The sequence below is a fragment of the Pteronotus mesoamericanus genome, unplaced genomic scaffold (genome assembly GCF_021234165.1).
Source record: "Pteronotus mesoamericanus isolate MK-2021 breed Mesoamerican mustached bat unplaced genomic scaffold, CSHL_Meso_final contig_221, whole genome shotgun sequence".
Taxonomy (NCBI): Eukaryota; Metazoa; Chordata; class Mammalia; order Chiroptera; family Mormoopidae; genus Pteronotus; species Pteronotus mesoamericanus.
This window is the reverse complement of record NW_026555092.1, coordinates 10,384,950-10,399,437: the sequence shown is the minus strand read 5'-3', so window position 1 is coordinate 10,399,437 and position 14,488 is coordinate 10,384,950. Positions and strand designations below refer to the sequence as shown.

At 51.9% G+C, this 14,488-nt stretch overlaps 1 protein-coding gene across 1 annotated transcript in view; it reads left to right on the top strand.

Annotated features, from left to right (window-relative positions):
- The window catches only part of CSMD2 (CUB and Sushi multiple domains 2), a 547,845-nt gene that overhangs the window by 301,982 nt on the left and 231,375 nt on the right, over positions 1-14,488 (top strand). The window contains exons 11-12 of the mRNA XM_054571941.1: positions 10,662-10,765; positions 13,988-14,100. Coding sequence (XP_054427916.1) covers positions 10,662-10,765; positions 13,988-14,100 — 217 coding nt within the window. The remainder of the gene's footprint in view (positions 1-10,661; positions 10,766-13,987; positions 14,101-14,488) is intronic.

Here is a 14,488-nt window from a genome sequence, read left to right as displayed (position 1 = left end):
TATTCTCATATTAGTGCCATTAATTAGGTTTTAATAGACCCATTTGGTGGATGAAGAAACTGAATCATAATAGGTTAAAGGTTAGTACATGTTTTTTGTAGCAGTAAGTGGCAGCGCTGGGATTTAAACCCAGTCTTTCTGGCTCCATTGCCCAGGCATTTGCTGCGTGGCTGGATGGAGGGAACTAGGTCTCAGAATAGATGGGTGGGGGGTAGGATTGACCGCACTAGGCTCAGCCTTGGGAAGGATGAGGGCCACTCCTCTCCTGAGCCAGAACAATGGCAAGGAAGTCTGAGTTTTTGAAAGATTACTCTGGCAGGCGTGGAGAGGGCTACAGAGGGAAACCGGAGGGAGTGAGATCAGTTAGGAGGCTGAAGCAGTTACCCAAGTAAAAAAAAAAATGTGGGCATCAACCAAGAATTTGGAAATGTGGAGGGGGAAACAGGTTTGAGAGATATTAAGGGGAAGGGATGGCATTTCGTGACTGGTTTTGGATGTGAGGATTGAGGGAGCAGGAGGGATCTTCTTCAAAATTGTTTCCCAAGTGACCAGCACAGTGCCTGGCACATAGGTGGCACTCCGGAAGCATGTATTCAATGACAAAGGAATGATGACTTAGTGCCCTCTGACTTGGACCCGTGGGAGGCTTTAAAAGGAAATACAAGAGGAGGAACATGCGGTGCAGCAGCCAAGAGGGGAATATGGTGCATTTGAATTGCCTGTGGTTCATCCAAGGGTATTTGGATGCACTGGTTGAAAACTGGATAAATCTTCAGTTCATCAGCACATGGTGGGAAAAGAAGCCTAAGGAATGAACAGCCCTTCTTGGAAAGAGGAATGAGAATATGAAGATTCAGAATGAATCTGGGAACACCATCCTTACAGATGAAAGACATCCAGTGAAAGAAACAGAGAAAGATAACCTAAGAGGCAGGAGAGAATCATGTGCAAAAGCAGGACGAGTTTCTAACCAGGATATGTCTGATGATGGCAATGATGAGAAAGTCTTGTGGGAAAGGAACTGAAGAGGCTGTTGGCTTCAGCCTTGGAAGAAGATCTTTTAGTGGAGCTCTGGGGGCAGAAGTAGTAAGTGGGGTGGGATGGGGCGGACTGGATGGGAGGGGAGGCTCTGGAAGCCAGGAGTGTAGACAGCCCTTTTTACAAGCTTCATGGTGAAGTGAAGGAAGGAGTAAAGGACGTGTGAGGAAGGTAGTGTGGACAGAAAGGGTTGGATTACTTAGGGTGTTTGTTTAAGCTGTTGGAAACTTGCATATTTTATAGGCTGAGGGCAGAGCAAGCAAAGAGAAGAGTGAGGATGTAGGAGGAAGAAGATGGTGAGTGGAAGGAGCTTCTGGAGTAAATGACAAGCCAATGTGATTGGGAACACAGGGGTTCCCTTTGCAAGGAGTGAAGAAAGATGCTGTTATGAGAAGGGGCTGAGAGTTTTGCCAGCACATATGTCCCTTGGTTTCCTCGTAATCATGGAATGATTATGCATCACAGGCATCTGTACATTGGTGGACCTAAGGACCCTTCCTGGAATTCCATCCCCCTTGTAGGACCTCTGCCCCCCGAGTGTGAAAGGGAGCTGGCAGTGTGGCACTGACTACATCCTCCCCACCCCCAAGGGCAATAAGTCCAAAGAGAGAAACAAAATGTCCTGGTGTGGGAATGGCCAAGAACCTATGTCAGCACATCAGCCTTGACTGACACTTCTAGGCGATGCAGCCCTGCACTGTGGGAACAAGAACTTAGTCTTACTGGGGAGGCAGGTGAAGGGTGTGTCTCTATCCAATACCCTAGGAATAAAACGGGAGAGAGGGCTCAGAGCAAGTGAGGCTGGCCTGCTCCATACGCAGCTTCATGTGCTCACATTGGTTGGGCGATGGGAAGCCCACATTGGCCATTCAGGCTGTCTTAGTCCTAAAGACACAAATTTCAAAGCTCTTTCATCAAAGATCTGATTCAGTGGATCTGGGATAGGTGCCTGAAACCTATATTTTTAAAGAACACCCTGGTGATCTGACAGTTAAGCTTATTTGATCAATAACAATTCTCTCTCCGCCCCAGCCCAGGCAGCCCCAGCTTCCTCTACATCAAACTCCTGGTACATAGACACACCAGGCCCTTTAAGACCTCCATCCAGGCACATCCTGTCCCGGTGTCTTCCCTTTTCCTCCAGGCAAATTCCTTATCCCCTTTGGAGACACAGTTCAAATACCCTCTCTTCTGAGAAGCCTTCCTAACTCCACAAAGTCTTGATCCCTCCTCTGTTCCTGCGTCCCCTTGTTTGTGTGTATGTCATGTTGTACTGGGGTGAGAATCTCCCATAGCTCAGAAGTGCCCTGAAAGCAGACTGGAATTTCATATAGTATTTCTCCTGCAGTTACCACTGTGCTCTTTGTGGGTACAGAGGAGGAGCTCTGTGCTGTGTCAGGTAGCTCCTCCGGAATGGCCCCGCCCACATTTGGCCCCGCCCATGGTCAGGACTGAAACCCAGACCCGGTCAGTGGCCCCTACCTGCGCACATCTGCCTTTCTTTCACAGCTTCTCAGTATGAACGCAAGACATAGGATTCAATTTGCATATGAACTTTAGTCGATTTGGTCAGGCAAGTTAATACACCTTTGCTAAAAAAGTAAAGTGAGGCTGGAGAGGCAGAGAGAGTCAGGGGAGGAAGGGACTGGGTGGAAGGCAGAAGGAGGGGGCCTGGCAGGGAGAGGGAAAGAAAAGCTCATTTCATGAACTTCAAAGCCAAAGATAATAGCGTTTTGATTATTCACTCCTTGAGGATTATCGGTGTCGCTCTTCCCTTTGTAGACCTGAGAATTAAGAAATAACTCCCTAGGCAAGTGATCACTCAGTAGTGCAAATGTCAGAAACACATTTGTTGGCCCATTTGTCACTCGCTCACTCAGCAAGCATTTACTCACATCCTCTCTGTGCTAGGCTCTGTGCAAAGTGCTGCCTGGCCAGCAGAGAGGCCAAGGGTCCCCACAGGCCATTTTTAATGGCCTTTTCTAAGCCCTGAACTCGATCCCTTTCTTTTTTACAGTTTCTTCACTTCACCTCCTATCTCAGCATTCCTCCTCCCGTAGAACTGGCTGTGGCTTTGGCGTCTCCCCGCACACCCTCCTCTAGTCTTGAAGATAAGCCCTGCCCCTCGTCTAGCCAGGATTTTGTGCCCCTCCTATCTGCCCACACCCCTGCTTCCCTGATTTCAGCATCATCACAGCATGTGGTGTTTTCCACGTACTGGGGTGTCTCCTCTTACAGACTGTGAGCTCTCTCGAGGTATGGCCATGTTGATCTTGCCTATTGTTGTCTCTCCAAAGCCCAGCACTTGGCAGGTGCATATTAACTATTCAGTGGGTGAGTGAATAAATGAATCCATCAATCAATGAGTGAATGAGCCATGAATGGGTGAAAGAGTTTACTACTTTCGCAGCCACCAAAATTAAATGGAGCTGGTGACTGAAGTTCCAGAACCTCTGAAAGTTCTCAGTCTCTGTCCCTGGGCTTTCTTGCCCTACCTCCTCAAAAGCCCTCCTCATCTGAAATATATTTAAAAATTCATACAACTCAATTACCAAAAAAGATCCAATTTAAAAATGGGCAGAATATCTGAATAGACATTTTTCCAAAGAACACATAGAGATGACCAACAGACATATGAAAAGTTGCTCAACTAATCATCAGGGAAATGCAAATCAAAACCACAGCAAGACATCATCTCAGACCTGTCAGAAAGGCTATTACCAAAAAGAAAAGAAATAACAAGTATTGGTGAGGATGTGGAGAAAAGGGAACACTCATGCATTCTTGGTGGGACTGTAAATTGGTACAGCAGCTATGGAAAACAGTAGGGAGTTTTCTCAAAAAAACTAAAAATAGAACTACCATATGATCTAGCAATTCCACTACTGGGAATTTATCTGAAGAAAACAAAAATACTTATTCAAAAAAAGTATGCACCTCTGTATTCATTGTAACAGTATTCACAGTAGCCAAGATATGGAAGCAACCTAAGTGCCCATCTATAGACAAATGGATAAAGAAGATGTGATTTATTGTATAGAATACTATTCAGCCATAAAAAAGAATGAAAGCTTGCCTTTTAAAACACCACGGATGGACCTTGAGGGTATTACGTTGAAGGAAATTAGACAAAGACAAATACCGTATGACTTCACTTATATGTAGACTCTAAAGAACAAAATGAATAAGCAAAACAAAGTAAAATGTGTAGCTACAAAGATCAGATTTGTGGTTGTCAGAGGAGAGGGGACTTGGGGTAGACGTAATGGGTGAAGGGGGCCAAGAGGTTCAAACTTCCAGTCACAAAGTAAATGTCGTAGGGATGTACTGTATGTCAGGGTGACTATAGGCAACAATGTTGCGTTGCCTCTTCTGTAGCTTTATATGGTGATGGAGGAAACGGGACATTCTGTGATGATCACTTCACCGTACATACAAATACTGAATCATGTTGTACACCTGAAACTAACATAATGTTATATGTCAATTATACTCAATTTTTTTTTCACAAAGCCTTTCTCAAAGGTGCCAGAGGCCTGTCTGCTTGAACCCCTGGGGGTTCAGATCAGCCTCTCCACCAGCCTCCCCTCCTGCCCCCACAGAGCCCGTTCTTGAGCCCCACCCGGGGCCCTCAGCCAGCAGGAGCAGGGATCGCCGTGCCGGCTGTTCCAGGAAAAGGGATCTGCCTTCCTTTCATGAGCTAACAGTCCAACTGACGGCAGCGTTAGGAAACCAAGGCTGGGTGGGTCAAGGTTGCCTTCTGGAGCTCAGAGAAGTGCTGTGAGGAGGAAAGGGGCAACTAGGACTGAGCAGGGCATTGCAGGGAGGGCTCCCATTAGCCGGGAAGGCGCCGGGGGCATGGGCTGGGGTTCCCAGGGTGATGAACTTTGTCCTGAGGGTAAGGAGGTGGCAAACTTTTCTGTGGCGATGAAAGCCTTTCTTCAGAGCCTATAGCCATTGGGTTGCAATTGGCTGTGAGTTGTAGAAAACGCCACAGAAGCGTCAACAGAACACAGTTTATTTTCCCCACCTACCAGAGGTCCAGAGATGGAGGGTCCAGGGCTGGTTTAGTAATTTCCTCAGGTGTGTCGAGCACCTTCTGTTTTTCCCTCTGTCATTCATTGCATGTGACTTTTGTGCTCATGATCACAAGAAGGCTGCTCCACCTCTATTCTTACAGCTGTATTCCAGGAAAGCAAGGAAAAAGGTGAGAAAATGCCCTGAGGACTCCTCAGCTCATATCTCATTGCCTAGGACGCGCTGTCACTTAGCCAGACGTCCTTAGCTCTGAGGTTAGCTAGGTCCATTGTCACACTTCAAACAAAGTCAGGGTTCTGTTAAGAATAGGTAACAGGAGGGAGGGACATTTAGTCAACTACTATCTATGTCTGTCACAGACTCCCAGAATGTGAACTAGTGCAAAAGGAGCTGCTTGTGTTGGAGCAGGGCTCTGCCAGCTCCAGCTCCTTCTCCACTTTTACTAGTGGCCCCCGAAGCACCTTTATAGGACCCTGGGGTGCCTGGGACGCCATTTGAAAACTGTGGCTCTAGGCCAGAGGTCAGCAAGCTTTTTCTGTAAAGAGCCAGATAATAAATAGTTCAGACTTTGAGGACCATATAAAGTTTTTGTTGCACATGTTCTTCTTTGTAGTGCTTTATTTTTTTTTTTAACACCTTAAAAATAAAAGAACACTTCTTAACTCAGGGGTCATACAGAAACAGGCCACAGGCCAGATTTGACCCAAGGCCCATAGTCATCCAGTGCGTGCTCTAACGGACCATGGGCCGCAGGGTGAGGGACAGGCAGCAACGCAGGGAGCCTAGCCGGGCGGCTGCTGTAGGAATGCGGTCACTGGACAAAACAGCCTCAGTCTAGATCTCCTGGGGCTTCAGCTTTCCCCCGCAAAATGCCTGTGAGCTATCAAGTTTTCTGCAGCCTCACTGAGACACCGGGCACAGGCTGGCGAGACCGAGATCCCTGTCCTTTGGCGACTCCTGGACTGTGCCCAGGAAGCACAAAATGTCCTCTGGAACCCAGGGTGGGCATCCTCTGTGGTCCCATCCGCCGCGGTTTTCGGGAACGGTGGCTGTGTGCTGAGGGTCCCCTCCCCACGTCCCGCCCTCTGCATTGAACCGAGGTTCAGGCTCCGCTAAGCCCTCCTCTTACTCTGGACCCCATACCTGCTCCTGGAAGGCCTCTCTGCTTCCAGCCCTTCCTTCATGTGGAGTTGCATCTTCCCCCATTCTTCGCCATCAAGTCCACACTGCCTGCTCTGGCCCGCCAGGCGAAAGCCACCTGCAGACTCAGCCGGGCCGCTCTGCCTCCCCTCCCGCCCCCGCCTCAGCTGCTCTCCCCACTCCCCGTCCCTCTGTTCCCACGCACAGCATTTCTTGAAGTGCCCTCCTCTTCCCCGTGACCACCTTCCATCTCTCCCTTCTTTGCGATTCCCCAGCACGCACCGTCTGCACCACACCCTTGGCACTTGATTCTGCTCTCAATTGCCAGGCAAGTCAGAAAACGGGGGGAAGCGGCTAGCTCAGCGCTTGGCACATAGCAGGTGCTCACCATTACGTCCTGGAGGATGGGTTCATTTATTCATTTATCTAACGGGTGTGAAGCACGTGTCTGAGCTGTATACAAATGTACCTCTTTGATCATGCCTATTTCATGTGCTGCCACTCCCCTGCCTCAGAAAGGCGTTCTGTGAGCTTAATTGATCTGCATGTTAGTTAAACATTATAGGATCCTATCTTTAAACAAAGGCCAAAGAGAAGGGGGCGGGGGGTATGAAAGCATCAGTACATGGTGCACTGGGACCCATCCCAAAGCTGCAGTGTCGTATGTGTTGTACTGCCTGCTCAGTACAATTAGCTGCTCTGTTAGGGTCAGATGCTCTAAACTGCAATTCACATTGATAGCTGCTCTAAGCAGCGATGTGAATCATTTTATGGCTCTGAGTTCTGGCCTTCATAGCTATGTCTTCCCATTAGAGACCTAGCCATCATATGCTCCCTTTTTGGGAGGTGGCATGGTGAGCCAGTGCCTTCTGCCCCAGAGCTGGCTGGAAGCGGGTGACGGTGGTGAGAAGGCGCAGCCAGGACGCTCAGTCCCAGCAGAGGCCAGGCCAGTCTTCCTGCAGAAAGCACTGCTGGCCTTGTGGGGCTGGGTGTGCAGCGAGGCTTGGCTGGGATCCAGGTAAAGGGCTTCGGGAAGGTTGGAGAGGATAAGTCAGGCTCCCTACCTCGTGGACCCACGAGCTCGCTGGGACACTGAGGCAGTAGAGCAGAGCGACGGGGAGCCTGGCCCCTGGCTGCCCGTGAGTCCCAGGGTCTGCCACTTAGCTGTGTGAGCTCGGGCACGTTGCCTAAGGTCTCTGTGCCTGAGCTTCCCCAGGTGTAGAATGGCGGTATTTGTTGTAGCTTTTGTAAGTTTTCCATGAGTTGATGTGTGTAAAAATCTCAGAGCAGAGTCAAGCGCACTGTAGGTATGAGCTCTTACAATGAAGAAATCTCACGAGGGAGGATGATCAGAACTGTGAGGAAGCATCGCAAAGAATCTTCTAGACCAGGAGTCGACAAACTACTGCGTATGGGCCAGATCCAGTCCATTGCTTGTTTTGTTTTTTTGGAAATATTCATTGCACAGCCACGGCCGTTTGTGTAGGTGCTCTGTGTGGCTGCATCCACTCTGCAGCAGCAGAGGTGGGTAAGTGCAACAGGCATGTGGTCTGCCCAATGGAAGATGTTTGCTCTCTGGCCCTTTACAAGGACAGTTTGCCGACCTTTGCTCTAGATAATAACTTCTGTGAGGGATCCAAGAACCTGGCACTCAGTCCGTGCTGGAGAACGGGGAAAGGTTTGGAAGGTGTTCTCCCATACAACACTGTCTCGGCCCCTGGCATGTGCTTGGCATGCCAACGGGCCCTGGCAGAGACAGTGAGACGTGGCCCCTGCCCTCCAGGAAGTTCATGGTATAGTGGAGGACCAGGTAAACAGATCAGTCACAGCACAGCAGGTAAGTACTGACACAGAGGAGAGAGGAAGGCTCCTCAGGGAGCGCGCAGAGAACAGAGGGCTCAAGGACGAGGAGGCATTGCTGGGGGGTGGGCAGAAGGAGAGAGAAGACCTGATATAAGGGGGTGCCCAGCAGGCTGCTCAGAGAGGAGGACAGCAGGGAGCAGGTGCCGAGGGCTCCTCCTTGGGTGTCAGATTAGGAAATGGTGATGTCATTCTGCAGGGCAGGACGGGAGGGTGAGAGGTGAGAAGGGAATTCTAGCCTGAGCACGTGATCTCAGGGTGATAACATTGGCCCTCAGGGAACATGCAAGGCAGGCTGGCCTGCTCGGTGGGAAAACCAGAAGTGCCAGAGCATCCGCCACTCACTGTGGACAGTTACATTCCACCCTCTTTCCCAACGACTCCAACTGCTGCCTGCTCCAGGCCCACCCCATCCTCGCCTACAGTATTGCTATAGCCCTGAGACCAGTCTTCTGGTTTCCCAATGTCCCTCAGTGCTGTTGCTCCTAAAACAAAAAACGTATCTACCCTTGCTTACAACTCTTCCATCACTCTCCCTTGTCTTTAGGACAAAACCTAACTCCTTAGCATGACAGCCCTTCCCAATCTGGCTCCTCCTACTTCTCTCCCGTCACCCACCCTGCCACCCCTTTCTTAAACAACTCCAGAGCAACTAGGAGTTGGGATAAGCCCCTCGTTCCACGCCCTTGCAGGTCACCTGCTCCCCACCCCCAACTCACCCCCTTGCCTGCTTGCTTTCCTTTCCTCCAGGAAGTGTGCTTCAGCCTTCCTCCCAGCCAACGGCCTTGACCTCCTCCTCGGTCCTATCCGTCCTTGCTCAAGGACATCCTTATACAGAAATGCACCTCTCCATGAATCCCATGCTGATGTGAAGGCCCCGCACAAAAGGCACCCAGGCTTACAAACGAGAGCAGCAGCTGTTTGCCCCTGAGGCACCTGCAGGCACCTGGGGTGAGGCTCTGCTGGCACCCTGGTAGTATGTGGGTGCTGGGCTGTCTGGTTTGGACAGAGGAAACCTGCACAACTAGGACAAACTGTCTACAGGAATTCTCTGCTCCTTGGTTCACAGGAGAGAGAGCAAAGGAGCACCTTCGACTCCCCACCGGGAGACGGAAGGTCTTCCTCAGATTGAAACCAGATTGCCACGGACAGAAAGACACCCCCATGCGACATTAGGAGAGGTGCCTCTGTGTGGCCTGACTCCCTGAATGACGCCCCTACCCATGCACCCAGGTGCCCAAAACAGAAACCTGCAAATCATCCTTAAATCCCTCCCTCTCCCTGGGCCCCCACATGCATCCAGTCACTGCGCCCTTAGTCTTGCCGGGGCCTGTGTCTCTGTCCCATCCCCATTCCCCTCCTCCGTCACCCCTCTCGACCTGCACAAAAGCCTGCCTCCGTCCCCACCACCCCTGGCCTCACCCCTGCCGCATTGGTTTCCACACCAGGCTGACGTTTTCTCAAACGCCCCTATGTCCCTGTCACCTACTCTTTAAAACGCTCCTACCACTCCTCCCTCAGAATGAACCCCAACTCTTCTGGGCAGGGGAGGTTACGAGACCCTGGCTCCGAGCAAACTTCTCTAGTTCTGGCCCCTCTGGAGGCGCCTCCTTGCCACGAAGGCTCAACTACATTGTCCCCTACTCCCAAGTGAGGAAGCTGGCAGGTGTGCTCAGTGTGTGGACCTGCCATCGAAAGACACTGAACACTTGTTCTGGCATGTTCCATGCCTGTCACAGCTCAGGCTTTGTGCATCTCACTCCTGAGAATACGCCCCCCCCCCCCAAGCATCCCCCGTTGGCCTGCCGGTCTTCTGTAGCCTTCGGGATTCTCAGACCCCCGCCATCGGGAAGACCCTTCCTCCTGCTACCACCGCAGGCCAGTGGGCCGCAGCCCCCAGTGTGCGCCCCAGCCCTCGCCGTAGTGCCCGTCACCTCGCGTCATGGTTATCATTTGCTTTTCTTTCTACTCTGCTCACTAAGGGCAGGGACCGTGTTGGAACCCCATCTCTTAGCCTGGTGTAGGGTGAGTGCTTAGTAAATATTTGTGGGAGGCAAGACTAAAACAAGTTAAGAGAGAGGAATCTTGTCAAAATCTCCTTCCTGGAACATTCATTTCTTCAACAAATAAGCAAACAAAGAGGATGGAGAAAAGCAGGCAGAGGAGAGACTGAGAGAGCCGTCTGCAGGTCCCTGGGGGCTAGAGAGCTGAGGCTCCGCACGAGGCCTGAAAAATTGCAACCAAGCCCGTGGGGATTTCTGCGCACTAAAGCATGAAGAAAGAGTCTAATCATCTCCGAGGTGGCCAGATGTGCCTGGTGTTGCCATGACAGCCCCCAGAATTGGGCAGATGTGTCATGAACATCTTTGGAAAACATCAGGGCGCCCCAGAGACTGTACCGCCCGGAGAGAAATGGTTCACACTCAGAAAGCGGGCGTGGAGATGCTCAGATTGGATAGAGGGCCATGGAGGATGGGGACTCTGGGCATTGGGGCAGAACAACAGAACTTCTTACTACCCTTCAGGCTCTGGAAGCCTCTCCCGGCTGCCCCTGCCTGCACCCTGATGCAGTGCTCCCTCCCTAGGTGATCAAGCTCGCCTTCGAGGAGTTTGACCTGGAGAGGGGCTACGACACCCTGACAGTCGGGGACGGCGGGCAGGACGGGGACCAGAAGACGGTCCTCTACGTGTAAGTGAGGCGGAGCGTACGTACAGCTGGGAGGGCGGAGCCCGCATGCCGTGGCTGAGGGTGGTGGGACGGGCTGCCAGGTCCTGCCTGGCCCCCCAGACCGTGCTGCGACAGGACAGGTGGCCAGGAGTGCGCCAAGCGTCAGCAACAGCCCCTCCGCTTCTTTCTACTCCAGCCACGGGAAAAATGTGGTCCTGGGCCTAATTCTCACTAGGGATTCACAGGAAAGTGTACGGAAGGAGCAGTCCCTTAAGGAGCAGGGAATTAAAGGTTTTGTGTGGCTCTCTGCCTGCACACAGACCCTCCTTTGGCCACCCAATAATTTTTCCTCGAGGCCAAGTACATCCGTGACAGTCTGACTTCAGAGAGAGGCAATAAAAGTGTTTTGCTAACCTCTCTGCATGTTCTTAAGTGTCTGAGAAATGGGTGGTTCCAGAGAATTAGGTAGGTGCACATAGTGGCCAGAAAGTCTAGCATGACGTGGTCTGGTCAAGGGAGAGGACACTACCAGGCTGCCCTGGGATTCCATTGCACGGGCCCCGGGCTCTGGAGGCCACTTCGCTCCTCCTTTGCCCACCACCACTAGCCTGACGTGAAGCAGGAAAATGTTCTTGTTTGATGCAAGGGCCCAGCTTCAAAGGGGCAGACAGGCCTGACCTCATCCATCTCCCCTGCCAAAAAGGAGGGGGGTTCACATACACTGAGCACCTACTATGTGCCCCTACTATGCGGGGACTTTCACATCACTTATCTCATTTAATTCCCACAACAGCCCTAGGAGGAAGGTATTGTCATGCCCATTTAACAGGTGGGGAAACTGAGGCCCAGGGAATGCAAATATGGTTGGTGGCAGAATCAGCACTTGCGGTCATGGCTTTTGATTTCAGCGAGGGATAGCGTCCCTGGCCATTACCCCCACCCCCCACCAGGCTAGCACAAAACTAACACCCCCTGATTTTAATGATGAATGAAAGATGGCTACTCAGTAATAGCTGGCTTGTCCAGGAGCTGTTCTGTTCTGGGAACATCCCACACCTTCCTCATACCTACCTGGAGAAGATCCTGTCAGGGCACTTAGGGACTCATGTTGTTACCCACCGGGTCAAGTGACATGGTTAGGACTTGGGGTCTCTCAGGGAAGGACTGAAATATGAGCCTGAAGGGCATCTACCCCCTGCCTATTCCACTGTATTAGCCACAATTCTCCAGAGAAACAGAACCAATAGGATGCATAGAGAGAGAGAAGGGTTTATTATAAGGAATTGACTCACACGGTTATGGAGGCTGACAGGTCTCACGGTCTGCTGGGTGAGCCAGCAGGCTGGGGGCCCAGGAGAGCAGTGATGTAATTCCAGAGTGAAGGTCGGCAGGCTCGAGACCCGATGTTTCAGTTCAAGTCCAAGGCAGGGGGAAAAAGAAAGGAAAAAGGGGAAAACAAACAAACAAACAAACAAGTGTCCCAGCTAGAATTCAGGCAGACAGGAAGAATCCTCTTTTACTCTGGGAAAGGTTCAGTTCAGGCCTTCAACTGATGGAATGAGGCCCACCTGCACTGGGGAGAACACTCTGCTTAGTCTGTCAGTTCAAATGTTAATCTCATCCAAAAACACAGACACACCCAGAATGTTTGACCAGGGCCCAGGCGAATTGACACATCAAATTAGCCGTCACACCCAGCTCTCCCCTCCTCTTGGTGCGTGCCCATCACTCGCTTTGCCCTGGATGGCTGACCTGTACGGCGCATCCGCTCAGTGTGCTCAAGAGGCCAGGACACCACCCCTGCCTCCTCCCTGACCCCAGTGTGCTTTTCCATAGGGAGAACCTTAGAACAGCAGAGCTGAAAAACTCTTGGGCATCATACAACCCAATCCCCTCATTTAACGTGGAATGAAAAAGCCCAGAGAGGCCCGGCCACTTGCCCAAGGTCCCACAGCAAAGAATGGCAGAGCCAGGGCTTATCCCCAGGTCTCTCGATGAATCTAGTGTGTGTGAGCTCCCAGCAAGTCCGGTAGCAGCCCAGAGACTCACCGCCGCCCCCCCCCCCTCGCCTCCCGCGATCTCTTTAGGCCAACGTCAATCTCAAACCTTCAGGGAAGCACATGCAAAAATAGCCAGGCTCCTTTATTGTTCCAGCTGGGTCAAACAGGAAAGGCAGAGGCCTTGGCCTTCTCTCTGGCTTACTGCCCCCCAAGAGTCAGAAGCCAGCCCTGGCCTGGCCTCCATCTTTACTCATTATAGCATGTCAGAGCCTCCAGGTCAGGGGTGGTCCACAGGCCGGGCTGGTGCACCCCAGGTGGTCTGTCCCACCTCCACCCACGGCACTCAGGCTGTGCTGACCGTCTCTCTGCAGCCAACTCAACATCCCTGCCCCATCTCGGACACCCCAGGGCAGAGCAGGCCCATTAATCCAGGGGCCCCCTCCACAACCTGCCAGTCCCCACCTGTGCCGGTGATTTGCCTGGTCTCTACAGTGAGAGGAGGCCAGGTTTCTTCTGTGCGTTGGACTCTGGCCCTGCCACTCGCCAGCAAGCTGACCTCAGGAAAGTCACTGCCTGCCTTGCATCTTTGTCTTCTCATCTGTACAGTGGGGATAAAGTAACCCCCACCTCACTGGCCTCCTAGGGGCATTGAATGAGATAATTGTGGGGAGATGATGGATGTGAAGTTGTCTCACCTGGGTGGGTGCCTGGTGAATGCGAGCTGAGTCAGAAGCTTCCCCATGCTTTTCTTCCAAAAAAGAGGACCTGGGGCGACGGCTCTGCTTTCACTTTCAGTGCCTCACCCCCTTCCCTGGCAGGGAAGGACATGTCTCATTGAAAGCAATGGCCGGGTTCCGAGCAAGGAAAGGGGTTCCTATCTGCCTTTTCTGCAGCACAGTTCCCATGAGAGATCATAGGTTGCAGGAGCGGAGACACCCCTCGATCAGATCTGGTTCTAGCTTGTCCTGTCCCCTGAGCCAGTGAGGACACAGACTTATCTCATGAGCCCAGGGGTCTGGGTGAGGGAGTGGAGGCTGAGGTTCAAGTTCTGCCCATGGCCCAGGGCAAGAGGTTCGGAGTCTCCCAGGAAGTAGAGTGCATGCCCCTGGGCTCTTGGGTCAGAGACACCATGGAGCTCAGAATTTGCCCGAAGGGACCTGGCCCCTAGATACTCCTTTAGGCATCGTCGGTCGGGCAGTGAGTATGGTGGGGTGCACACCTCTAAGTCTCTCTCTCCTGACAGCCTGACAGGTACGTCGGTCCCGGACCTCATTGTCAGCACCAACCACCAAATGTGGCTCCTCTTCCAGACCGATGGCAGTGGCAGCTCCCTGGGATTCAAGGCTTCTTATGAAGGTAACTGCTCTTGGGGAGCTGATGAACTCACTTGGAGTCAGCAAGCCCTGGGTTCAAATCTGGTTTCTGCTGCACCTGCTTCTTCTCCTTAGGCCCCCTGGAGTTCTGAGTTCTCAGAGCCCTAGCCTCCTTCTTTGTCCAGTGGGTCTCCCGGGTTGTTTTGAGGATTATCCACGGTAAATCACTTAAAATACTGCACACACAGCACCGGCACACACATCAGTTCCAACCCCAATTCATGCTTGGCTTGTGTAGACCTTTGAAAAGCCCTGTAAACTCGCTGAGCTTTGGTCATTTTCTGTCTTTAGACTGGAGGTAGGAGCTTCCCAAGCTGCCCTATTGGGGTGTCACAGTGATGAGGAACTGTGCACAGGGCTGGGGACAGACA